We start from the raw sequence: 26,720 nt of genomic DNA on the forward strand, positions 1-26,720 counted from the left end.
TCATCAGTCTAAAGTGGGGCCTGAGAACTTGCATTTTAATGTGTTACCAGGCGCTGGCAGCGCTGCTGGTTTGGGGACCACCCTCTGAGCAGCATGGTCTTAGGGGGGGTCACCATTTCTGCTTCACCCGGGGGGGGCATCCTATTTAGAAAACCAGCCCCACGCCTCCCTGGGAGCCTCTGCAGTCTGCCTGCTGCTTTTTTAGGGTCTAAAATCGGGGACAGGGACTAGTTCATTCATTCAAACACTCACAGAACATGGCTCTCCCCGGGTCAGGCACCACAAAGAAGGCCAAGCAGCCAGCATCCCACCCTCCAGGGCTCACAGTCCACGGGGGGTGGGGGACTGCGGTCAGGAGAGCCAGGTGGGGGCGGAGGGGGCCAGGGGACACAGCTCCTGCTCCTTCGGCGGGTCTCAGAGAAGGGCCCTTGGCGGGGGGGGCCCTGGGGGGTGCCCACACACCGCCACGCCCTGGTCCCCAGAGACCCAGCGAGCGGCCCGGCCGAATTTCCGGCCCAGGCAGATGCTGTACGTTCCACACAGAGACGCAGACACCTGTGGTAGACTCGAAAGAGAGGGGTCATCCTGGCCACCCCTGCTGGCAGGCTCCACGCCCCACAGCTCCCCTCCATGGCTGCACCGCCACGTTAGAGGCTGCTGCAGCAAGGGAGGGTCTGGAATCCCACCCTGGCCCCCACAGTGGACTGGCCAAGTAGGTAGGATACAAGCTCCTGGTCAGCTGCCCATGTTCAAATCCCAGCCCCAGAGGTCACACGTAGTTACCTGGAGCCTCAGTTTCCCCATCTGTCAAAGGGGGATGATAAGAATGTTCGCCCTGCAGCNGAATTTCCGGCCCAGGCAGATGCTGTACGTTCCACACAGAGACGCAAACACCTGTGGTGGACTCGAAAGAGCGAGGTCATCCTGGCCACCCCTGCTGGCGGGCCCCACGCCCCACAGCTCCCCTCCATGGCTGCACCGCCACGTTAGAGGCTGCTGCAGCAAGGGAGGGTCTGGAATCGCACCTTGGTCCCCCCAGTGGACTGGCCAAGTAGGTAGGATACAAGCTCCTGGTCAGCTGCCCATGTTCAAATCCCAGCCCCAGAGGTCACACGTAGTTACCTGGAGCCTCAGTTTCCCCATCTGTCAAAGGGGGATGATAAGAATGTTCGCCCTGCAGCATTATGAGGTAATCATTCATTCATCAAATGTTTGAAGAAGCACCTACTATGCACCAGACACCATTTTAGGGGATGGGGGTACAACTGTGACCGAAACAGGCAAGACCCCTCCCCTGTGAGCTGCCCAGCCAGCTGGGGGAGACCATAGGAAGTGCCAGGTACTAGGCTGTCTCTCCAGCTCCCCTACTTATAAGCTGCGTGACCCTGGGCACAATCATTGAAACTCTCTGTGCCTCCGTTCTCTCATCTGTGAAATGGGAGCCGCAGGCAGCTTTGCCGTGACATTCATTCACATGAGGTTGTAAGTGTAAAGGGCTTCAACAGTGTGGGGAAAGGGTAAACGCTGTATCCGTAGAAGCTGAGATACGTTTCTAAACATCAAACACCGGAGAGCGCATAGTAGTAAGGAAAAAGCTAAAGGCAGGATGATGGGTTTGAGCAGGGTGAGCAGGGAGGGCTCCCGCGGTCAGCTGGCACAAAGGGACCTGCAGAGAGCGCGGGCGCAAAGCCTCTTACATCCCCGGAGCTCACCCCTGCGCTGCTGTGGCCGTCATTCATGCATTACACGCGACAAGTGACAGTTTCCCAAGGCCAAGAAGGGGCCGTTCACCCTCCTCCCTTGCCCTCCCTGAGGCCGCCTCACCCACCTCTTGGAATAGACCCTCCACCAAAGGGGGCCAGCCGAAAGGGGCAGGAAAGGCGAGGGTCCCCGGCAGGTGGGCAGGCGGGCCGGCGGGGTGGGCGAGCAGCTGTGAAGTGGGAGCCACGCTCACCTGCCCGTCCCAGGGGCCCACCGTCACTGGCAGGTGTGTGCCGTTGGCCAGGCCCCTCTTCCATCTACCTGGAGACCTCGCTGCTGTGGCTGCGCCTGGAAGCTGCCGCTCCAGGGGAAGCTCTGAGCCCAGGGCTCTTCTCTGAGTGTCTGAGCCTCGACAGGGCAGGTGCGGCAGCTGCTCTGGGGGCTGGCCCAGCCAGGGAAGGCGATGTGAGTGCAGCCTCCGGATGGTGAAATCAGGCTGTAGGCTGGCCCTGGGTCACAACAGCCGGTGCAGGGAGCGCCCTCTGGGGCGGGTGTTTCACCAGCTCGGGGAGGACTCAGTAAATATTCAACAGCCCCTGGCAGGCCAGACAAGATTCCAGACGGGTACATGCAACCCGCTGGCCTGGCCCTCACGTGAGGCTGCAGGGGCAGTCCTCCTGCCTGGTGTCGTGGAAAGAGAGTCCCCTGGAGGTCCTGGTCTGGCGGCTGCAGGGCTCTAGCCTGTACCTCGGTGTGACAACAGCGTCAGCTAACCTTTCCTCCTGTGTCCAGCGGTAGTAAATGGGCAGGCTGATGGCAAACATGCACTCAGCCCTCGCAAAGGTCAAACTCTGCTCTGTGTGCACCAGCCCATTTCTCCTGACGTGCTCTCTGGGGTCCCCAGAGTCTGTGTCTCCACAAGCACGGGACAGTGTGGGCACCTCCACTGCGAACTCTCTCTCCAACCTCCTCTGCTGGATAATCAGGGGCTGCCACTGAGTTCTCCGCCCACCTCCCCTGCCGGACACTGAAGGGGCTCCTGGCTCAGGAGGGTGCCTGCCTGACGGTCTGGGGGAGGAGTGGCAGGAAGCGGGTAAGAGCAGCCATGCCTGTCAGTCAGGGCAGAATGGGATAATGTTGGGGCCTGGCCTCCTCTTGTCCCTGCCTTATTATACATGACTTCCTTAGAGCAACCATTCACACTTTAGTGTAAAGTTCCCCTACCAGGTGACTTCCCCAAGTGAATTCTTTGATTATGGAACAAAAAGCCGTGTCCACTGTCAAAGGGGTTTCAGGTGCCAGAGCAGGGTTAGGACAGGGGACCAAGGGGCCATCTGCCCGCCCATCTAAGCGGAGCCCCGCTCTCTAGCCTTGCGTTTAAGGTTATTTTGCCTGACCTGCACCAGCGGCTTGTGCTTGGCAGTGGGGCTGAGTTTCCGCCTGGTTGAATTACCTGGGAAATAAGGCCAGAAACCCGATCCAGGCCATCCGGCCCTGGAGCCAAGGGACCGGACCCCTGGGGCTGGACAGAGACAGGACATTACAAACAGATGTGCTTCTTCCCTATCGTTGCAGGCAGCTCCTTCCTCACCCAGGGGCGAGGGGACTGCAGAGGCTGAGGCCAGATGGTGCCCACGCAGGGACCGCAGAACCAGTCAAGGCCAGACATCCTCTGGAAATCCCGGAAGAGGGGACAGACCCCCAGGAGAGGGAGCCCCCAGGACATTTACAGCCATGGGGGCCATTTTCTTGGACTAGAATGCAGACGTTGCCCCCCTGCTGACTGATGAGCCCTAGTGTCTGGGGTCGGACCCCGTCTATTCTCTCCCAGAGGGCCAATCCCAGGAATCTAGGAGGGTCAGCAAGAGGTTGGGGGCACCCTCTGGCCAGAGTTCCCATGGGACCTGAGGGGACATTTCCCATGGATGCAGGAAACCCAGAGGCCCCGAAAGGCCTGACAGGAGGGGAGGTGCAGGCGGACCAGCCACAGAATTCAGGAGGCCCAGAGCACAAGACAGCCCAGAGTCCTCTGCTCCACACTTAAAGGAGTTCTACATGGTGACATCAGGGAGTTAAATCTCCTCGAGGGGCCCTGTGCCAGTCTGCGGGCCCTCCCTATTGCCAGGTCAGAGGACAAGTCCCCACGGTGCCTCTGGAGGGGACCATCGTCATGCCAGGGCACATAGCTTGGGAGGGTCACTGCTTAGCAGCCCTGATCACAGACCATGGGATGGGGGACCCGGATGAAGCCCAGGAAGAGACAGCTGAGACGCGGTTCATCAGCCAAGAAGCAGCATCCTCCCCCGTCAGTGTCCGCTTAACCTCTCAGCTGTGTTTAGGGAGCCCTACAGTGTGCCTCCTCACGGCAGCACCCACACTTGCTCCCCTGGGAGGCTGGGGGTCGGGGGCCTCCTCCGTGCAGCCCTCCTGCACTGCCTGCTCAGTTCCGCCCTGCACTGGCCGCAGCTGCGTCCCTCTTGGGGATGGTTGGCTTGCTGTTTGCTGCCCTGGAGGAGGGCAGGGCCTGGGCCTTTCCCGGGAGCCTGGGCCTAGGGCGGGCCAGAGTGTGTGCTCCACACGTATTTTTGGAATGAATTGGGAATTCCTAAGGGCGCCTCCTGCTGGAGCACCCCAGGATTTCAGCCTTGAGACACACTTCCAGGCACACCTCGGAGCTGAGCAGCCCAGGGCCAAGGGGAGTGAGCTGGGAGGGCCCGACTGTCAGGCCAGGCATCTCGGGGGCCTAATGAGCACCTGTTAAACCAAGGGAAAGTGTGATGCGAGGGTGAGGGCCTGGTCCGGGGCCCAGGGGTCTCCCAGGACAGAGCAGTGAAGCAGATTACGCGGGAACTGGCAGGGTGAAAAGTGGAGGAGAGTTCCAGGGGAGGGCACACCTGTGCAAAGGCCGGGAGGGGAGAGAGGTCCACGCAGTGAAACACACAGCCCTGGAGTTGGGGCCCAGGTGGGCCCGGGCAGTGGCCCCCGAAGCAGACACACACCATCCCCCAGGGGAGTGCCTTCAGCTGGAGAAGACACCTGGCGGAGCGGCCATGAACTCACGTCCAGAGGGTCAGCACTGACTGCAGTCCATCTCTGTCCCACCCAGAAGCTTCTCCTCTTCCTTTGAAACTGCCCACAAGCACCTGCTGTGAGCCAGCGCGTGCTGGCTGCCAGCCAGGTGTCACCTCGTGCTGCCCTCATGACAACCCCATGAGAGGGAGGGACATTTGTGATCCTCATTTCACACATGAGGAAACTGAGACTCAGGTGAAGTCACTTGCCCCAGGTCACAGAGAGGGGAGAGGTGGCCCCATTTTCCATTTTCCCAAACAGGAAGAACATTCCAACCTAACCCCGCCCCCAGAGCTAAGTTCCGACTCTGAGTCAGTCAGGCCAGGCCGTGTGACTTGGAGGGCGGCTCTACCTCTCTGGGCCTCAGTTTTCCGTTCTGCAAAGTGGGCCCGATAGGTTTCTCCCAGCGCTAAGACACTCTCTCTCACGCGCATGCACACACTCACCCTGCACCACATGCCACATACTCTATCCTGGGCAGTAGGGCTGGCATGACAGTGAGCCTTGGTGTCACTGGCAGCGGGAAAACCATGTCCCTGCTGTCCCCACCCAGCCCTGGAAGGAGCCCCCCACCCACCCCACTGGCAGAACTTACGCAATCCTGCGGCTCTGTGCGCTGCTGAAGCCTGCGAAGGAGGCACTCCGGCCCACAACGCCCACGGCCCCCGTGTCCCCGGAGGACAGGAACCGCACCCTCACCGACATGGCTGTCACCTACATGGAGAGGACAGGAGAGTCAGCCTCACACTACCTCCTGGTGAGAGCTGACTGAGGGCTGGTTGTCCTCCACCATGGCTTCCAGGGTCCTCACAACAGAGAGGAGACAGCTGGTACTGTTCCCAGTGCACGGAGGAAACAACTGAGGCTCGATGAGGTTAGGGAACCTGCTTGGAAGGAACTGCAGGAGCGAGATTCAAACCCAGGTCTCTGTGCTCTGTGCTCAGGCTCCTGATGCCTGAGCATTGCTGCATCCTCGTGTTGGGGGTGGACAGTGCCTCCCGAGCCCAGCTCTTCTCCCCTTCCCTCTGCTGCTCCTCTCTGCCAGTAACCCTCACCCCTTCCACGAATCCCCATTGAGCATCTACTGTGTGCCAGACACGGCGCTGGAGACACACACTGAGCAAGACAGGCAGAGGCCTTGCCCTCCAGAGCTCCCAGTCCTGCAGGGAGGCCAATGAGCCAGGGGACAGGTACAGTAGGGAGCCGATAGGGAAGTGGAGGGGGAACCCGGGGGTCCCTGACTCAGCCACGGAGGAGGCAACCAGGAGCCAAGAAGGAAAGGCTGAGGAGGAGAGGAGGGGCAGGGGAGGGTGTGTGAGCAGAGGGAACAGCCTGGTAAAGGCCTGGAGGTACCTACGAGGTGGGGTGATTTTAGGGAGGAGGGAGAGGCCCACACAGCTGGGTCATGAATGAAGGCCTTGGTAGCCCCAGGGAGGACTTCGGCCTCGCACCTGGGCCAGGCTATCTGGGAGCCACGGGAGGGTTTCGAGCAGGGGGTGACAAAGCCCAATTCACAAGAGGCCAGCCTGCTGGCCTCAGAGGCTTCCATCGCCCCGTGTCTGACCCAGGCTGCAGCGAGGCCAGCCTAGAACGCCAGCTGTCTTCTCTGTTTTCCAAACCACCCCTAGACTGGAGAAACGCCAGCACATCCCTCGGGACCATCGCCCGCTGTCTTCCAGCAGGGACCATCGGAAAGCTGGCCTCCCTATCTAACCTACATCTCTGCTGCTACAGTTTCATACCTTCCTCCCCGACCAGGGCGGGGTCAGGCCAAACCTACAGAAAAGCCCCACCCTGCCGACTCCCTCACATTCCTGCTGCTGAGGCGCCCCCCCCCACCCCCCCGCTTCCGCGTCCCCTCCGCGTCCCCTTCACCCCCAGCTGAGTCCAGTCTCCACACCTCTGTTCGGGGGTTGGGGGGGCCTCGGCCTGGAATAATTTTGCCTTTCAAGCCACATCTCTCTAGTGCCCAGTCCTGCCTTTTTTTTTTTTTTGTAGAGAGAGAAAAGGAGGGAGAAAGAGGGAGAGAAACATCAGTGTGTGGTTGCCTCTTGTGTGCCCCCTACTGGGGACCTGGCCCACAGCCCAGGCATGTGCCCTGACTGGGAATCGAACCCTAGACCCTTTGGTTTGCAGGCTGGTGCTCAATCCACTGAGCCACCCAGCCAGTCCTGCCTTTTGGGTGTTAGTCCTTGCCAGGGGCTGCAGGGCCCTCACTCTGAATCCAGCAGATCCATGCAGCCCCCACAAGTCTGCCCTCCTCCTGTGCATCCCCCACTCCGCTGCCCCACAGGCAACACAGAGCAGAAAAGCCAGACCCAGGCTCAAATCCTGTCTGCGACTCTGCCACCCACACGCTCTGGGCCTCAGCGATCACAGTTATAAAAGGACGGAGGGGCCCATGAGCTGAGATCCCACAGTGCAGGAGAGACCCTTGGAAGGAGCTGGCTGGGACTCTGGGCCATTACTCTGACCAAGACCCCTGCCTCAAAGGTGAGGGGCCGAAATGGAACAGCCAGTGACTGACTTCTAGCCCTGACGGGGGAAGCCGGTGAACGCGTACTGAGCACCCACGGTGCGGCAAGCCCCAGCTCTGGGGACCGACACCTCCTGTAAGTCCACGGACACCAGAACAGCACTGTGTACAGATGGGGAGGCTGAGGCAATCTGCTAATGGAAGCATCGTTTACTGGGGGCTCATTATTTTGCCAGCCCTGGCTAAATGCCTTATGTAAATTATCCTATTAAATCCACACCTCCCCCTTAGGCCAAGGTGCTGCTGCAAACCTAATTCAACAACGGATGAGGAAACCGAAGCTCAGCGAGGGGACAGGGTTGGCCCAGAGACCCAGCTCGAAAGGGGCAGCGCCAGGTTCAGAGCCTGATTGAGAAAGGCCGGCCTTTCTTCGTGCACGAGGTCAGGTGTCCCGGACCCTGGGATGTGCCCCAGCCCTGCAGGGAGGCCCCCACAGCCCCCACCTGCGCTGTAGAGTCTATTGTTGCCTTTGCAGGAGTTTGGGTGGCGTGACAGCAGCCATGGTAGGAATACTGACACCACGACATCAGCAAGCGCTACAGATTAGGCTTCCCTGCTGATTAGTAAACCCGCACCAGGACCGCCTGTCCTCAGCACAGTCAGCTCCTGCTCTGGGTGAACCTTCTCAGACGGCTGGGCCCTCCCTCCCCTCTGCCCGACAAGGTCAGGGGTGGGAACCTGGGCTCTGGAACCAGACCGGGGCGGAGGTAGATTCGAAACACACCTTTATGGGAACAGAGGACAGTGACGGAAAGGCAGAGGCCGCCTCCCAGACTTCACCTGGCTGTGCAGCCCCAGGTGCAAGCAGGGGATGAATAACGGTGGGAATTTGAAAAGTAAGCATTTCCACTAGGTGCACTGTCTGGTAGCTTGCTTTGTGGGGGCATCGTCATCCTGATACCCCAGGGTTGTGGGTTCGATCCCCAGTCAGGGCCCATACAAGCAGCAACCAATGAATGCACCAATAAGTAGAACAACAAATCAATGTTTCTCTCTCTCTCCCCGCCCCACACTTCCTTTCTCTATCTAAATAGAAAAATCAATTTAAAAAACATTTAAAAACAAAAACAAATTTCTGCAACGTGCCAGACTCCAAGGGCAGACAAACATTTTCCATAGACAACCAGAGAGCATGTCTTCTGGGCTCTGCAGGCCACATTGCTGTTTCTCACTCCCCGTCTTTACCCCTCCGTTCCCCTCTGCCTAACAATAAATAAATAAAACCATTTTTTTTTAAAAAACTCATTTAATTCTCCCCACACTCTAGGAACCAAGCACTATTATTATCCTCATTTTGCAAATAAAGAAACTGAGGCTCAGAGAGAAAGGAAATGACTCATCCAAGGTCACCCAGGTAAGATACCCCAGAGCTGGGATTTGAACTTGGGTGCAATGGACTCCACAGCCTGGCCACTTCATCCCGGCTGCACTGGCTTCCCAGGAGCCGGCAGAGGACATGCACCCTGGTTCCCGTGAGCCAGACCTGGGCTGACAGGGAGGTGAGGGCCCCAGCTTCTGAAGGGGACCTGCCCGGCTGGAAACAGCACGGAGGGTGGCCTGGGGAAATCAAGCCCCCTGCCCTGCAGGCTGCAGGGGCTAGGAGTCCCGGTACCTGTGGGGCCTGGTGCCTGTGGGCCCCCGGTGGGCCTGAGTCAGCCTCTGCTGCTGTCTTGCCCAGCCGGAGGGCTGGGGATGGGATGGCCAGGCTGAGACCCCTGGAATCTCAGGTGCCCTCAGTGGACAGCCTTTGCCCAGCCCCCATGAAGGCTGGTCACCTTCAGCCCAGGGTTATATTCCTGTTTAATCACTGACACAGGACAGGGGCTCTGACCACAGAGAACAAAGGCTAGGAACCTGGGGACTCACTCACCGGCAGGTCCCCTCCTCCCACCACCCCTGCTGTGGCTGGCATTAACCATTTAGCCGCCGGGTTGTGGGATGGCCTGGGACCTTCCCAAGCCAGAGATCTTGCTGAGCCCTGGGAGAGGCGAGAGGCCCAGAAGTTGTGCAGGTCCCAAACCTTTGGTGGCAGGCCAGACTGCCTCTCTCCGAGTGTCCCTCGCCGTCACTGTCTGGCCTGGCAACCCGAGCAGTGCTCACTGGCAATGCCACTGGGGTGCAGCTGGTGGGCACAGGGAAGTCTGACAGCTGCAGGGGCTTTGCACACAGCCAGCTGCTCCCCAGACGCTGGGCACTGCCCAGGGCCTCCTCCCTCAAGGTGTGGCTGGAGGGAGCCGGAGCCGACTCCACTAAATCTGTCCGGCTCACTGCTGGCCAAAGCCACCCACCCGCCGAGGGAACCTGCAATTTCACCTCATTTGGAGGTAAGGCTTCTAAATTTAACGACTGGGCTCCCAGGGCTGGGCAGCTTTTATGCCTGAGCCCCTCACTTAGGGCCCTTTCACATCCGCTCAAATGCCAGCCAGGGCTTCGTTTGCTTACAGGAGTTTCCAAAATAACCCCTTTGGTTTAGCATGAAAGGAAATGGCAAAACAGCCCAGGATGAGGAATGTGCGTTTAGACATGAGGCCTGGGCGGCCTGGGGAGGCCGCTTCGGAGAGGAGGCTGCCTTCCCCTGGTGGAGTCTAGCCTGCAGCCCGCTGGGGAGGGGTTCGAGTCCTGCTCCCACTCAGAACTGCAGGTGCATTAAGGACCTGTCACCTGAGCGACCACAGGAGGGCACAGGTGGGCTGTCGTGCTGCATTCAGAGCACACCTGCACCCGTTTCACAGGTGAGAATGCAGGGTGCAGCCACAGATGGCCAGAGACAAGGCAGAGGTCGAATAACCCATGGCTCAGCCACACGGGGGACACTGGTGTGGCCACCAGGAACATGACGTTGAAGAGCATTGACGTGTGAAAATGTTCAAAACAGACGTTGTATAAAAACGAGTGAGATGTAAACAACAGCCACCGGAATCTCAGTTTTAACTTTGAAACATTGCTTCCCATGCTCTGCGGTGGACGTGCGTCGTGCAGAATTAGGAAGGAAATGTTAATTTGAAGAAAACAGAGAGGTGGATCAAGCCGTGCCCGGCTGCACAGTATTGCGCCGTGAAGCTGGCTCTGCAGGTCCTTTTATCTAGAGAATGTTGCTTTTCATGGTGAGCCTGGGATCAGAAGAGAAACTTTCCTTTTAAAAAAAGTGTTTTTTTTAAGGTTCCCAAGTATTGTCTCCAGTCCCAGCTGACTCTACCGGGGTTTTTATGAGGTGCAGGTGCCTCACAGTTTCTGGGGAATATCCATGGGGTGTTTTGATTTAAATGGCCCATCCCTGCCCTGATCACCAGCTACTGCCCTCCACCACCAGGTTGGTGGGGGGGGAGCGTCACTTGGAAGTGACAGCTACTCTGCAGGGAGGGAGCATCCTGAGCTGCCCTGGGGGGTAGTGGGGGGGGCATGTGTGTGCAGGTCCGGGGGATGGGTGGGGAGCGGGATGGGGAAGATGCTGGTGCCAGATGGAAAATTACAAGGGTGGGGACCACAGCTGAGGCTCTGGGATGCACAGGGGGCAGCAGAATCGCCTCCCAAACGTCCCCCGCACCCTGGTCTGTAGGACCAGGGATAAAAATGGAGCAGGGCAGGAGGGGAGGAGAAAGCGAGGGCGACCGGGAGGGGCCGTGCAGAGAGACCCCCCAGGGAGGGCAGGGTGAGGCCAGCCTGGTCGCTGTCCCAGGTCCGGCGCCTCTGTTGGGTGTCCTACACCGAAGCCAGTCAGAGTGTTGATGACACCGCACACTTCGACGGCGCTCGCGGCTGTGGGGCAGCGTCACTCCACGGACACTGGGCTGGAGAATTCTTCGCTGCTGGGTCCTCCTGTATTTCGCAGTGTCCCCACTGGGTGCCAGGAGCTCTCCCAGCTCTGGCTGTGACAGCCAGGAAGGTCTGCAGACACTGCCATTCGCCCCCTGGGGGCCAGAACTGTCTCCCGTGGGAGCCTCGGGCCAAGGCAGCTCTGCACTGAGGGTCCATGGAATGTCCTGACGCGCGTCACAGAGTATTTCTCACAAGTCACACGGAAGCCACTTAACTCAGCTGCCCCCCGGTTCTGTCCAGGCTCTCCCCTCACAGGGACAGGGTGTGGGAGGCAGGGGGGCTGTAGACTGGCATGGCAGAAGGGGCGCTGGGCCTGCAGCTCACACTGGGCCTCTGCCGCCCACCCTGCACACTCATGCATGTACACAGGAGAACACACATGCACAGGACATAGACAAGTGTCTGAAGGCCTGAGACCAGGCACTTGAACTTGGCAAAGAGGCCTGGGCTCCTCCTGGGGGTCTGTTCGCTGTAACGTGAGTTCTCTGTGAGACCCCCTCCAGTGTCACCCCCACCGGGCAGCAAGGAGCAACCCAAAGACGACCTGCCCTTTTCCTCCAAAAGAGCCTGACGGAGCAGGAGCCCACGCCCTGGGGTGAGGAGCTCAGCACGGGCGGGTTCAGGGTTCAAACCCAGGTGGGTTAAGCCCGGAGGCCACCTTGGCCAACACTGGGCTGCACAAGCCACCCACATTCTCCAGAATATCAGGGACACGGATCCCGCCTCCTCCACCCCCCGCACACACACCGCAAAGCACGTCTCTCTACACATCTGCCAGAAAGGACTGAGAAGGAATCCTACCCGCTCCTGCTGACGGGCTCCCCTCAGCCAGGCCCGGGGGGCCCGGGGGCACAGGGCCTGTGAAAATGCTTGGGTTGGTTCTACACTCAGAAGACGAAACCATAAGCCTTTAGGTTAAAGGGGATATCTTATCATACAATATTGGATACATTAATGTTTATATATCAACGGAATGTATTTCTTTACACATGCCCATCTTTACACAAATTCAGTCATACTAGGTGGTCTTCGATACTTTTTATGAAGAGTCCCATGAAAGCCAAGGTGCCCGTGGCCCTCTACCAGCCCTGGCCCCTTCTGTCTGCCTACAAACAGCCCTTCCCTGCCAGTCCTCCCGCACCCCCACCCCCGCCCAGCACCTTCCCACCGGGGTCTTCACAGGCCAATCTAGCAGGGAAGCCCTTTTGGACTTCTTCCCCCGCCCCCCGTTTCAGCTTACCTCCCTCTCGCCCTGCTCCCAGCTCCCCCTGGCCAAGCAGAGACCAGCCACTGAGAGGCAGGTGGGACCCCACTTTGCTCGTTTAACCCACACGGAGATGGGGTGCGTGGCTTCCACCCTGCCCCGTTCAGGCCCCTGGGGCTGAGGAGGCCGAGTCCAGGCAGCCGGGCCCTTGGCCCCGGGCTCTCAGCCACAGGCCGGTGAGCACAGGCTGACAGGTCAGTGAAGCTGGCTGGGGCCCTCAAACAGGAATCCTGTCCCAACCGTTACAATAGTGCCCCCCCTGCCCCCCCCCAAGTCTGGTGCCGTAGAGTCTGGTTTCCGCCCTCACATCTGCGTGTACCCCTACTCTGCTTTCCACCTTGACCCCAATGGTGGAAGGCTGCGGGGGCGGGGGCGGGGGGAGGGGGGACACAGGGAGGGGGCCTTGTGGGTCCACTTGCATTTCCTGATTCCTAATGAGATGCCTCTAGAGATCCATGGTGTCTAGAATCGCCTCTTCGGGGATTTACCAAGTGACGCATTTCTTGGTCCAGTTCATCTAGATTTTTCTTATTGATTTTAAGGAGCCATCCACAAAGCCTAGATGGCAGTTCTTTCCTGTTTTTCTGCCAGCCTCTCGCTCACCTTTTAACTCATCCTCAATGAGAGGTGTGTGTGTGTACAGATATTTCTCCCATCTCTGAGCCCAGGTCTGCCCACATCTCCCATCCACTCCTGGGAGTTTAGAGCCCACTCTCCCTGCTTCTACCAGGGCGATTCTAATCTGTTGACCACCAAAGCCTCCCTCCCCAGGTGAGAGTTTTGTCTCCCTGGCCAGGCTGTGGAGTCCTTTCCTCCTGCTCCGCAGAAACACCCTGAATCTGCCCCGTTGCCCTCTGCCCCCTCCCCCAGGTCCAGGCCTCCTTCACCGGTCTCCTGCTTCCACCTTGCACCTTCTGTCCCCACCAGAAAATGGAGTGAGCTTTGAAAAACATCCATCAGCTTTCTTACACCCTACCCCAGGCTTGGGGCTTCTGGGCTCGCCTTAGAATTAAAATCTCACCCCGAACACCACACCCAGACTGCCCTGAAAGAGAGGCCTCCTTCAGCGGAGCCTAAGGCTGGAGTCCGGGGGCCCAGGGATGGCCAAGATCTCCTGACCTGCCCAGGAAGGCAAGAGCACGTCATCCGTGCCCCCTTCCCACCCCTCAAAATGTAGTCACCGCCGGGTCTTGCCATAGGACGAGCAGCTGTGTGGTGGAGACGGGTGGGAGTTTATGTGATCACCCCACTTACCCCACCCCCACCCAGCCTATGAGGCAGGCAGGAAGAGATGTCAGTGCCCCACCCACCCCACCCCCACCCCTTTTATAGCTGCAGCCCTGAGGCTCAGAGAGGGGAAGCGGTTTCCCACCCTCACACAGCCAGGTGGGGGTGGGGTAGGGGGCAGGCGGAACATGTTGGCTTTCAGACGTGTTTTGAGCACTTTCGAGGTGACAAGTGAGAGGTGGGTGTACAGGGACCACCCTGGAGGAGCCCCGTAAGTGGGTGAGGGGCCAGGGCCCTCCCTGGGGAGCCCAGCGGGTAGTAGGAGCCGCTCCCCCTCCTGACAACGACACCCAGAGGGCTGGCTGCCTAGCGAGGACCCAGGGCCCACTGAGTCAGCCTCCTGGAATGCCCGAGGCTCCCCCAAAAGCAGGCCCTGGGACATCTGCACAGGCACGGGATCCAGAGGAGAGGGGGCTGTTTGCTGAGAGAGGCCGTTAGCACAAGAAATGGTCAAGGGTTCAACAAGAGACGAGCCATCTGGTCGTCCCGAGATAAACAATTTACAAGAGATAAATCAAGCCAGCCTGCAGTTCTGGTTTTGTTTTCGACCCAGGGAAGTGTGTCTTTCCTTTCCTCGGGGTACTGGGCGGAGAGAGGGGGAGAGAGGGCGACTGCCCCGTGCACCCTAGCCAGCGCCTCCCTGGGACAGGGAGGCAGGAAGAGACAGCTTTTTTCCACACCTCTTTATGCCAGATGCTCAACCCACATTGTGAGGACAGGGGACTTCCTCCCAAAGGAACAGCCCTTATTTTCTAGAATCCAAAACCTTGCATTTCTAGAATCTTCCGGCCTGAAATCCATTTCCTGTTAGAAGGAGACCCCCCTGCTGGTCTCCCCAGGTATCGCAGCCCCGCTCTGCCAGCCTCTGCGAATGCCCGGGAAAGGGAGAAACAGGCTCCCTGAGCCCTTGGATCCCCAGGCACGCTGGGGATCTGTGTGGCTTCACAGCCTGGAACCAACAGCTGGTGCTGGAGATGTCATCCCAGAGTTTCCAACAGTGTCACAAGGCGTTCCAGGCTGACTCGGGTTTGTGTACGACAAGCTGTTTGTCAATGAAATCCCCCTCTGCCAGACATTCTTGCTTGGGTCTATTGGGAGATGATTTCGGTGGGAACGCATCTCCAGTTTTGCAATGAAAACCTCCAATGTTGCAATGAGAATGTTGTAATGAAAACGGGCTTGTTCAGATTACAGAAAACGTGGCCGGATCAGGTGGTGTCCGCAGGGAGAAGGACGAGGGTAGTGCCAAGGTGGGAGCTCTTGTAATTAAAAAAGGGGGGGGGACATCTGGGGACCAGGATTTGGGGACTCTGCAGTAACCTATGAGATATGCACCCACGGCGTCATGAAGTGTAAGGCTTGGGGGTCCAAACACCCAAGTTCACGTCCAGCCTTTACCCCTTTCTAACTATTTGACTTGGAGAAGTCACTTGTCCTCTGAGCCTCAGTTTCCTTACTGATACAATGGGAGCCATTGAAATTACCTTACTTTACAGGTGTGAAGATAGGCATTTTTCTCCTCATTCAAAGGAAAACCCAAACTGCAATTGACAGCTTTGTCCACTGCTTTGCCCTGCTCAGGTTACAGACGAGAGGCGGTGTATTCTGTGGCTGCCGTGACTAGGACCACACCCTGGGGGGCTGGAAACAACAGAGGTGAGGAGTCTCAAAGCTGCGGGGGAGGCCGTGCTCCCTGTAAAGCCTCGAGGGAGAAGCCCCTCCTTGCCTCCTCATCGCTCCTTGGCTTGCGGCTGCATCACCCCAACCTCTGCCTCTGTTGTTATGCGCTGTTCTCCTTGCAAGACTCCATCTTTACAAGCCTGTTCCCTCTTGCTGTGAGGACACCTGTCCTACTGGACGAAGGCTCACCCTAATGACCTCATCTTCGCCCAATGATCCCTGCAAAGACGGGTTTTTTTTCAAATTCCCAGGTGCGGGAGGGCAGGACTGCAACATAAGTTTGGGGGGTACAACTCAACCCATAACAGGTTGAAGATGCTTTCTTTAGCCCAGTGATTTCATCGGGCTTTGGATGTGCAAAGGTGGGCCCCAAGCATCGGCGGGTAGGGGAAGACGCATCGCCAAAACCAAAGGTGAGGGTGGAAGCAAGGGAGGGAGGTGGGTTTGGAGGTGGTGGGGAGAAAATGCAGACAACTGTAAATTGAACAACAATAAAATAATCTAAATTAGAAAAATTTTTTAGAAAAAGAAAACACAGAAAGGTGTATGTGATGATTGGCAGCTGGAGAAGGGGAGGGCTTTGGGGAAGGCAAGGCGACGCCAAGTGAAACTCTCCAGGCAGTGAAACTTTAACTGGGAGACGCTAGAGTTTATTTCCAAGCGCGCTCCCCCTGGGTCCCCATGACCCCAAATTCTGTGGACTCCTGACAGTACCCCGTTTTCCTTTGAAGGATTTAGTTCTCGCCTGCTGCTGTTGGTCTGACAGGACTGGCCCAGGGCCCCGCGGTCCCCTCTCCAAGGAGAGGCACGCCAGGCAGGGCAGGCACAGCCTCCCTGGGAAAGGACCCAGACAGGATGCGAGACATGGGCCATGCTGCACTGCATCCACCCTGGACGCCTGAGACCCTGATTGGAGGGTCTGCCGTGAACCCACCTCAGGCTTCTAGGCCCTTGGTTCAGGCCCATTTCCAGACCTGGGTCCCTGGATCCACCACGAGCCTCATTCCCAGCTTCTGTGGGCCAGATTCCTTTGCCCCAGCTCACGGCAGCCACCTCTGACGTCTGCTGTCCCAGGAAGAAAGGAGGGACTGGAGCAGTGACCAGCATGGGGTAAAGGGGGAAAAGATAAAAACTAACCTATTGGCACAAAGGTAGCGAAAAATGGGAAGCCCCTTATCCCGTCCTTGGGGATGGTGGAGGAGGAAGGGACTGGGGACCTGGGTTTCTCACTGGGGTCTTGGCCTGGCGGAAATGTTAAAGGAAGGGGTACCCCACAACAGGTCCAGAAGATCGGGGCACCCAGGGGCTGACCCTTGGACATCCATGTCAACTCCCAAATAGAATGTCCGGCTCACAGAGGCCCGAAACAGTGGGGGCCGCTACCTGACACACTGCCCCTCGCTTTGGACCAGCGAGTCACAGCCTGGGCCAGACACCTCCCCCTCCCCCCCGGGGCTGGGCCACGGCCAAGTGGAGCCTTCCTGCAGACGTACGTACTGTTTGCATTCTGTGTTCCTCATGTTTATTGGTTTTCCCGCTTAATGAGGTGGGGTTCACTGAGCCCAGTGGCTATTCCTGGAAAAGCTGTAGAGTTTCAATGACCCAATGCGGTGAGTTTACAAGGAAGTGCTCCCCGAGGGCTGCGCTGGCTGGGAAGAGATGCTTCGCCCCGTCCAAACTCAGTAATGAGGTCTGAGAGTTCTCATGGGGTGGGGAGGTGCAGGGGCAGGTGCTGTGGGCGCCAAGAGCCCTGGGTGGAGGGGGTCGGAAGATCTGGGCTCCAGCCCCAGACGGCCAGACGTTTGTTCCCCTCTCCCTTTCGGTGGGGGTGGGGGTGGGGGGGAGGCAGCAAAGCATACACCGCCCAGCTTTGCTGCTGGGCTCTGGTAGAGGCGGAACTAGCCTGCCAACCCTGACTGACGCTCTAAGCAAATGAAAGAAAGTACCGACCAAACTGTAGCTGGCGTTATCACTGTCCTTAGGATCTAAGACCTCCTCTAGCAGCAGAATGTTAAGCCCCCAGTGACTCTGACCTTGAATTATCCTCTGCTGTTTGAGTGTGGGTGGAAGCTGCGAATATAATGAGCTATGACTCCTCTGATTATGCTCCTCCGGGCAAAAGAGCTTGAAAGCCTGAGAGGGATTCCGTGTGAGGGAGGTTCTCTCTTTCTGGCTTTGCAGATGGAAGGCCGCGTGGCCAGGGAAATCGGAGGCCGCTGGAAGCTGAAAGTGGTCTCGGCTGATTGCCAGCAAGCCCTACAGCCACACGAAGCGGAATGATGCCAAGGAGAACAATCTTGGGTGTGGGTTTGTCCTGGACCCCATGGACAAAATCTTGGCCTGACCGATATCTTGAAGGTCAGCCTCGAGACACCCTGCAGAGCCCCCAGCCTCCTGAGGCCAGCACTCTAGTGGGCGCTAGGAGGCTTGTGGCCATTTATTTCACTGCAACAGACCACCGATGCCCGCTCTGTAAAGGAAGCCTTACACGGGAGCCTCCTACACAATCTGCCCTCCCGGGGTGGCCTAGTGGTTAGAGACAAGGTCCCAACCCTGACTATGCTGCTCACTATGTGTGATGTTGGCCATCCTGCCTCCCTCACCTCGCAGAGCCTCGGTTTCCTCATCTGTAAAATGGGGATGGAAATGAAATGCATGGTAATGGAAAACTACAATAATGAATGAGGGAATAAAAGAAAGAAATGAAACGGGTGTGGAATGTTAGAGCAGAGTACATCGCTAGGGCGTGTGGCAAACGCTCCAGACGCCTGAGCACTGTCATGTCCGTGATTGGAATCAGCTGACCGCTAACAATCGCACGGGAAGGATCCCTGGCTGGGGAGTCACAGGCCACTTGGAGAGTCAGGGGCCTACACAGAAAGCCCCAACTTTGGAGGCAGTAGGGGCAGGTGCATAACATTCTTAGTGGGCGCAGCCTGGGCCTCAGAGCCCGCAGCTGCCCCTTGGAGTCCGGCTCAGGCCTGGCTGTGGTTCCTGTACTTCCTTCCCTGAGATCTCTCCACGCTGACTTCCCTGAGGAGGACATTTTTTTAAGGGTTCTCCTCCTGGGCCTCTGTCTGAAGCCTGAGCTCAAGGCCTGGCCCTTGTGCGCCTGTGGAGAAACTGGAAGCCTCCGACACTGCTGGCGGGGATTCGAGATGGTGCAGCTGCTTTGGAAGATGGTCCGGCAGTTCCGTAAGTGGCTTAGCGTAAAATTACAACGTGACCCAGCAATTCTGCTCCTTGGTACCCACCCAGGAGAAATGAACGTGTGCGGCAAAACCTGCACACAAATATTCTTGGCAGCACTATTTGGAACAGGTAAGAAGTAAAAAAAAAAAATACCCAAAAGTCATCAGCTGGTGAATGGATAAACAAAGTGTGGTATGTCCATACAATGGAATATTATTCAGCCATGTGAAGGAAGGAAGTACGAATCTATGTTACAACGTGGATGGATCTTTTTTCTTTAAACTTGGCACTTACTTTTTTTTAAAGATTCTATTTATTTTTAGAGAGGGGAAGGGAGGGGAAAAGAGGGAGAGGAACATCCATGTGTGGTTGCCTCTCACATGCCCCCTACTGAGGACCTGGCCCACAACCCAGGGGTATGCCCTGACTGGGGATCAAACCTGGGACCCTTTGGTTCGCAGTCCTGTGCTCAATCCACTGACCCACACCAGCCAGGGCACAACATGGATGAATCTTGAAAACCTTATGCTGAGTGGAAGGAACCACACATAAAAGGTTACATGTATATGATTCCATTTACATGAAAATCCAGAACAGGCAAATCCATGGAGACAGGAAGTGGACTAATGGTTGCCAGGGGCCGAGGGCAGAGAGAACGGGGGTGACAGGCAGTGGGTCTGGAGTTTCTTCTGGGGAAAATGAAAATGGGCTGGACTTAGACGGTGCTGACGGCTGCCCGGCTTTGTGAATATGCTAAACACCACTGAACCGGACACTTTAAAGCAGTGAATTTTATGGCATGTGAGTTATATCCCGATTCTTAAAAATTGATCTTTTAAAAAGTTCTGACCGTTCCTAGTGGCGGGACCTGGCAGAGATGACCTGGCTGGAGACCCTGACGCCCCTGCTGTGGAATGGGACCATGACCACAGTGTGGCCACGCGGGGCTGCTGAGGTCCCATGAGAAAACAGAAGAACCCAGTGCCCGACAAATGGAAGTTTTAGAGTCTGTGGGAGGGTTAGTCGCTGGGGGACTAGAATGTTGGGGTACTCTCTCCAAGTCCACCCCCCCATCCATATGCTGCCAGGTGGGTTGTCCCCCTTTGTTATCCTCTCTGTTCTGGCTTAACACTGTTCCCTCTGCCTGGAATGCCCTGCATGACCTTCTCTGGCAGGTCCAAACTCGCCCTTGCCTTCAAGCGCCCCAGCAGCCCCTCCTCTGGGCCGCTGCCCTGGCCCCAGCAGAGCCATCGGGCCTGCCGTCCTTTCCAGAGGCCCTCACGGGGAGGCGCTGTTAGCAGCCGGAGTCACCCCAGGGCTCTCCTGTCCGGAGCCAGGCTGTCTCCGAGCGACTTGAGGAGAAGGGTCATGTCAAAGGTCAGTGTGTCCCAGATTTTGCCCATGTATCACCACCACACTTTCCCCACCCTTCAAGTACCAGCTGTACCCTAAGCTCCTTAGTATTTTTCCTTAAATCAACTCACTTTTCAAAAACTAAGCGTGTTTTAAGAGGACAGCTTCATGGTGACTGTAAATGAAGGACCAGGGTCATCTGCCGTCCCTCATAACATAAGCAGGGACTGTAAAACGGTCACACTGAACACAAGCCCACGTTCAAGTGCGGGTGGGCACAGCTGCCTGCGAGGCCTCTGGGCTTCCAAGGGGGACAGATCAGAAAGTCTCAACGAGGCATTAAAGCCATTAACAGACATTCTCGACAGCATAACCAGGACAGAAGGGTCACTGTGATTTAACGCCCGCCCCTCCTGAATCATCTCTCCTCGTCTCCTGCAGGTTGTGACTTAAATATCACCTCCTCGAGAGGCGTCTTCTGGCCCCTCATCTCTGTGGGTCTACCTCCTGCCTTATATTTCCTTTAGCATCGAATACCATCTGTTATCCCATACGCGATATTTTCCTGTCGTCTGTCACCCCAGCTACAGCATAAGCTCTAAGGAGCAGCTTCGGGCCCAGGGTATCCAGAAAGTGCCTGGCAGCTAGAAGGCATTTCTGTACGTATCTCCTGAAGGGATGGACGAATGAATGACTCTCATCTCTCCTGTGACTCTGTACTACCTTACGCTAGCTTTGCACCAAATCTTGCCTGTAGGAGGTGACCCAGTAAACAATGGCGGAGTGAGAAAGTGAGTGAATGAATCGATTGATGACTTTTTGCCTGGACAGTGAAGCGCCCAACGTTTGAGATAACCCAGGCCTCGCGTGTGTATGTTTTCAAAGTCCCCGACTCTAAATTCTTCCTGCAGATTGTCTCCAGGGCTAAAAGCATGGGGCCTTTGCCAAGAAAAGAGGTTGAGTTCTCAGGCCTCCAGTTGAGATTGGAGAGTGATGGTTTAGCAGGAAAAGAAAGTTGGGGACCTCAAGAAGTTGTGGGGAGCCAGAGGGGTGGGGAGAGCGTTCCCCAGGGACCAACTCCTCCTGGCCCTCCTGCCCAGCGTCCCTGGCATGCTGCCCAGTGGGAGAAGCCCGCCAGAGACTTCGTGAGACTTAGTGAGGCACGCTGCACTCACTAAGTGGTCCTAAGTACATCAAGATGGGTGCATGGACGCCAGCCACTCGGAGTGGATCTGGAATGAATTGGGGGTTGTTAAGATCGCCGACTTTAGCCTCTTCTCAGAGGAAAAATATTTATTTCACCGAGCTCTGCTTTTTGGAAAGCTGCGCCTGTGTAACAGTCTGCATCGATCTAGCAGAGTTTTGGCTACTGCCGGGTTTTGTCTCCTCTCCTGTCTCCGGTGGCGTGGGCTGTGTGTATGCGCGTGCGTGCATGTGTGTGCATGTGCGTGTCCATGATTCTTAAGCAATCGGCCAGAAGACACAGCCAGGACACTCTGCTCTACTTTAACCAGACAAAAATGGGCACCGACTGAGTTCATGACGTGGGACCCAAGGCCTGGGTGTTTCATCTGCTTGGAAGATGCCCACTAGCAAGAGGCAATTAATTACTTCTTTCCTTCCCTTTTTATCTAATATGCTCCTCCCCGCCCCACACCCCCAGGTTGGGGGAAAAAGAAATACAGAGAAGTATAAGGAAGAAAGTAAAACACCTCTTCCAAGGAGCCTAATCATGTGCAGTTTTTTTCATCCCTTTTCCACACTTTGGAGCCCAGGGGTTTGAATTCCAGCCTTGCCACGTGCTGGCGGCGTGCCCTTGACTGGCACGTCACCACCACTTGGAAACTGTTTCCTCCTCTGTGCAATGGGGCAAGGGTAGTACCTACCTCTGGGGGTTGTGGGAAGGGTAACCAAGAGAAAGGACACGCAGAGCTTAGCCATCTCCAGCAGGGAGTAAATGCTGCCTATTTTTATAGGATAAATAGACATAATTATTATGCCTTGTTGTTCCTATTCCACTTTTCTCATAAGCATTTTTCCGTTGCAGGGCTGCACCGACGTTATTTTTTAACTGTCCCCCGTGGTTGGGAATACAGGCTGCCCCCATGATTTCACAAAAACTGCTGTGGCCAAGTTCTCTAGACCCCAGTCGTGGTCTGCATTCAAGGGCCTGTCTTCAGGGTGGGCGGCAGGAATTCTCGGAAGTGGAATTATTGGGTCAATGGCAGGAAGGCTTCCAAGAACCTGGGTATATCACATTACATTTAGCCCTACCAGTTCTTTCTGGAGAGATCGCCCATGGACGTCCCAGCTGCACTGAGGGTTGTGACCTCGCAGTCCTTGCTCATTCGGCAGGCAAAGTGTCATCTCGTCTCTTCAATTTGCATTTTTTTAATTTTCACTTGGCATTTTTCTAATGCTGGTTTTATTCGCTACGATCTGTTGCATGTTTACTATATGCCAAGAATGGGCTTAGGGCTCTTGCTAAACCATTTTAATCACCCTTGGGGTAAGAAGTAAAAGAAGGGTTTTAAACAGACATTTGCACCCTGGTTGGTGTAGCTCAGTGGATTGAGCACAGGCCTGTGAAGCAAAGCATCACAGTTCGATTCTCAGTCAGGGCACATGCCTGGGTTGCAGGTCAGGTCCCCAGTAGGGGACACATGAGAGGCAACCACACACATTGATGTTTCTCTCCCGCTCTTTCTCCTTCCCTTCCCCTTTCTCTAAAACATAAATATTTAAATTATTTTTTAAAAACACAGAACAGACATTTGCACAGCATTTGCACACTTGTGTCCGTGGCAGCGATTATTCACAATTGGTAAAAGGTGAAGTGACCCAAGCACCTGCTAACAAATGCATGGATAAAGAAAATGCAGTATCGCCCTGGCTAGTGTAGCTCAGTGGCTGCCAACCAAAGGGTTACCGGTTCAATTCCCAGTCAGGGCATATGCCTGGGTTGCAGGCCAGGTCCAGGTCTCCAGTGGTGGCCACGTGAGAGGCAATGACACACTGATATTTCACTTCCTCTCTTTTTCCCTCCCTTCCCCTCTTTCTACAAATAAATAAATAAGATCTTTTTTAAAAAAGAAAATGCAGAATTATAGACCTACAACGGAATGACATTCGGTTTTGAAAAGGAAATGAATCCTGACATATGCTACAGAGTGGATGAGCCTGGAAGATGTGCTCAGTGAAGTAAGCCAGTCACAAAAGGACCAGGGTCGCATGACTCCACCTGTATGAAATTCCCACAACAGCCTGACTCATAGAGACAGAAATCGGAAGGGGAGTTACCATGGGCTGAGGGAAGGGGGGGTGGGCGTTATTCTTTACAGGGACCGAGTCCACTTGGGGAGATAGAAAGATCCAGAAAAAGGGGATGACGGCGGCACAACAGGGTGAAAGTGCGTGATGCCGCGGAACCGTCCACTCCGACGTGGTTAAAAGGGCCAATTGAATGGTATGCATGTTTTACCATGGTAAGAAAAATCTGAATTGACCTTTAAAGCCATGCTACAAAATACATGTTATTATTACCCTCCCCTCTTCTGTTAAAGACGATGAAACTACAGCTCAGAGAGGTGGAGCACATTCCCAGAGCCACACAGCTTCTAAGTAGTAGAGACCGGTTTAGCTGCCAGGCCGTATAAGAATTTGTGGGCGCAGGAGTCAGAGGGAAAACTCAACCAGATGTCAGGTGGCATGCAGAGTGCCGAGACCTGGTGCCAGACTCCAAAACTGCTGGCCCTCGAGGCCCAAAGTTCAGTTCTAAATTTATTTTCTCAACTGCTTGTGGGTTCTAAATATGGCCAAACAAGTTCTTCCAGCCTCATCAATGACGTGGGTGCCTTGTTTTGAAGATCAAACCCTTTTCCTGGTATGAGAGCAACAAAATAATGTGGTGTTTGTTTGGAGAAGCAGTGTGTTTGCGCCCATCTGGACAGAGCCTTGGCTCGCCGGTGGCGGGCACATGTGGCTATGGACAAATTTGTCAGGGACAGGGGGTGCAACCGTTCCCTAAACCCAAGCCTGAGTTTCTCTTCCTGCATGAACCTGGCACAGAGCCTCGGGAAATACCTAGGCGGGAAACTCTAACCCCAACCAAACGTAAAACTTTCCTAGAATTACTAATTAAAAACAAAATACTCTCATTAGAGAATGGGAGCAATGGGCCATTTCCTCCAAGCCAGGGAGGAATGGCAGGGTGTTGGGGGACTCACGGGCTGAGTCCCCACTCCTCTGGGAAGTTATTGGGGTGACTGACTGGTCCACAGCCCTTCTTAGACATGCTGCCTCCACTGAGGTGGAGCAGGCACATGACCCTTGTGGTCTGGCCGCTGAGGACTGAACAAGCCTTGGACCCAGGAAAGACCATTCACTCACTGGCCAGAAACATACAACTTCTGGTGCTTGGCTCCAACAGGCAGACCTAGACATTATATTTTCTCCCTTAGGAGTGCAAATCAAGAGACACCAGACACTCCAATTGGTCCAGATACCTGAGTAGACGGTCACGGATATTTGGAGGTGGACTGTCCATGCTGGGCACACAAGCACACAGATGTATGTGGGAGAGGGCCGGTGCCGGCACTCTGGGTGGCTGTGACAGTGTTGAGTGGCTGGATCAAACTTCACCTGAAACCTACCCGACCGCTGGACTTCTGAAACTCATTTTATTAGATTTTTTTCCCTGAGGTTTGATGTGTTCTTTTAATAACCAAGAGGAAATCTTGAAACCCTTCCAAAGCATCCCTTTTCTATTTGGGATTATTAGAGTAGATTTATGGCCCACAGACCACACCAATGCAGGCAGAAGCCTTTTGGGAGAGTTTAGGATTCAAAGCAGTGTCCTTGCACGTCCCAGTGACAGGCTCCCCTTTCCTGGTCTGAAGCACTTGGAGGAGGGACAAGAGGTTAGGACTTTGCTGCAGGAACACACTGTCCCCACGACGACCCCTTCTCAACCGCAGAACTGCTGTTATCAGAGTCCCTCCGGAGGTTGGACATAGGGTGAAGCCAGGAACTCCTGAGGCCAAAGGGCAGGTCAGGGTCCTGGGAGAGAAGGAGCTGTGAGTGGGCAGGGACGTCTGTTCTTTCCCTGGAGTCCCAGCAGCCCAGCTGTCATCCACAGTGAGTTTAGTTCACAGTGGGGACGAATAGCACTCACTGGACAGGCTGTGACCCAGTGCAGGGCACTACGGGGGTTGACCAAGTCCCATCGAGACGAGGTGGCTTGTCTGTGACTGGTGGCCCTGGGATTTGAACCAGCATCTGATGGGCTCCAAGTGTGGCACCTTTTCCAGTATGGGCCCTCGAATTTCCCATCCCACTGGTTTTGCAATCGGCAGCCCTTCCCAATCTTCCCAATGTCCCCCAGAGGCCGCAAGGAGCTGACTGCTGATGAAGGAAGGGATTTGAGCTGCAAACCTGACTCTCATCCTCAGGCCTCTGCCAGACCCACCGGACACGTGGGTGTGTCCAGCCCACCTGGGGGCATCTGCTGTAGTCGTCAGAGAGGGCGGCCTCGTGGGGAATCAGATCTCCCAAGAAGGGGAAAGCCAAAAAGAATTAAAAGTAAATTTCCAAAAGGAAATAAATAAGCAATAAGGATTGGCCACATCTGTGAAACTGAGCACTGCTTCAGAACCAACGCTCTGGGCCTGGGTTTGAGCCCAGGTGGTGACCATATAGGCACTTCCGTAACCACTGCAGGGCCGTCCCCGGGGGAGCTGTTGGAGGCACAGGGGCCCAGCACCCGTAGGCAGCTCTTCTTCCCAGGTGCACCCAGGACCCGCCTCTCGGACACCCAGCACTATGTCTGCCATCGGCTGCCTGCCGTTTCTCGGGGGCCCCAGTCGAATCGGCTGAACCAGAGCCACGATACAGATTTGCATCCTGGTCCCATGTTCTCTGGCTGTGTGACTCGGGGGTAAGTCGATGCTCCTCTCTGAGCCTCAGTTTTCTCACCCATACAATGGGGGGCTCGTGCTCGGCTGGAAGTTTTCACACTGCTGATTGCACCTGTCTGCGGGCCGTGAGCTCAACACACGGAGTCACAACGGGCATGTGGCAATGTTATTCCGTCTCCGAGGTGCGGTGGACACCCCATCCTTTCTGATCCCACCTGGCACCTGCTCGCTTGGAGCTGCTTCTGCTGGGTGCAGTGTGCTTGCTGGGTAAGTGACTCATGCTCGCTGCTTTGTTTCTCTACACAATGGCTGTCAGCCGTGAGTGTGGCCCAGTCAGAACGAGGGTCGGGCTGTCCTCACTTGGAGGTCGGTCTGTCCTGCCTCCACTGTGACTGCCTCTCCGAGCCTCCGGTTAAGCGTCCGTTGCAGAAAATAATCCACCTCCTTCATAGGATCGTCTTGTGAGTTTGAATTGAGATGATGCGGGCAAAGCCCGTGGTTTTGGGAGCAGCACGTGGCGAAGCCTGTAGAACAACAGGCTCCTGGAGGTCAGGGCAGCCCTCAGTCCTTCCTTCTGCCACATGATCAGCGGGATCCCGGGCACCTGTTTGGGGTCTGATGGGCTGTGGCTGAGCTGGGAGAGTAAGAGCTACTAAAGGCCTTACTCTCTGCTTTCTGGCTTCTTCAGCTGATTGCCAGCCATTTCTTCTCCACTCTGAGACAGCCCTGGCCCCCAGCCCCAGAAGGGACTTGCCTCTGCATCACCCCCTATTAAAGAATGTGGGTTTGGTGGAGCACGTCACCGGGTCTTATTGTATTTAGGGCAGGGCAGCCAAAGCCCCCGGAGATCTCTGTGGATGGACAAATGGTTTGCGGGTGGGTTCCCCATGCATCATCTGGCCTG

At 56.0% G+C, this 26,720-nt stretch overlaps 1 protein-coding gene across 3 annotated transcripts in view; it reads right to left on the reverse strand.

The window, feature by feature from the left end:
* The window catches only part of RIPOR3 (RIPOR family member 3), a 60,878-nt gene that overhangs the window by 18,154 nt on the left and 16,004 nt on the right, over positions 1-26,720 (reverse strand). For 2 of the 3 annotated variants that reach the window (XR_005068501.1, XM_037059891.1), the window contains exon 2: positions 5,369-5,487. The exons of the other annotated variant lie outside the window; for it this stretch is intronic. Coding sequence is in view for 1 of the 2 variants with exons in the window: in XM_037059891.1 (XP_036915786.1) it covers positions 5,369-5,487 (119 nt within the window). In the remaining variant the exon portion in view is untranslated. The remainder of the gene's footprint in view (positions 1-5,368; positions 5,488-26,720) is intronic. 3 annotated transcript variants of the gene reach the window in all.

The sequence above is a fragment of the Sturnira hondurensis genome, unplaced genomic scaffold (genome assembly GCF_014824575.4).
Source record: "Sturnira hondurensis isolate 20B ecotype Veracruz unplaced genomic scaffold, ASM1482457v3 Scaffold0011378, whole genome shotgun sequence".
Taxonomy (NCBI): Eukaryota; Metazoa; Chordata; class Mammalia; order Chiroptera; family Phyllostomidae; genus Sturnira; species Sturnira hondurensis.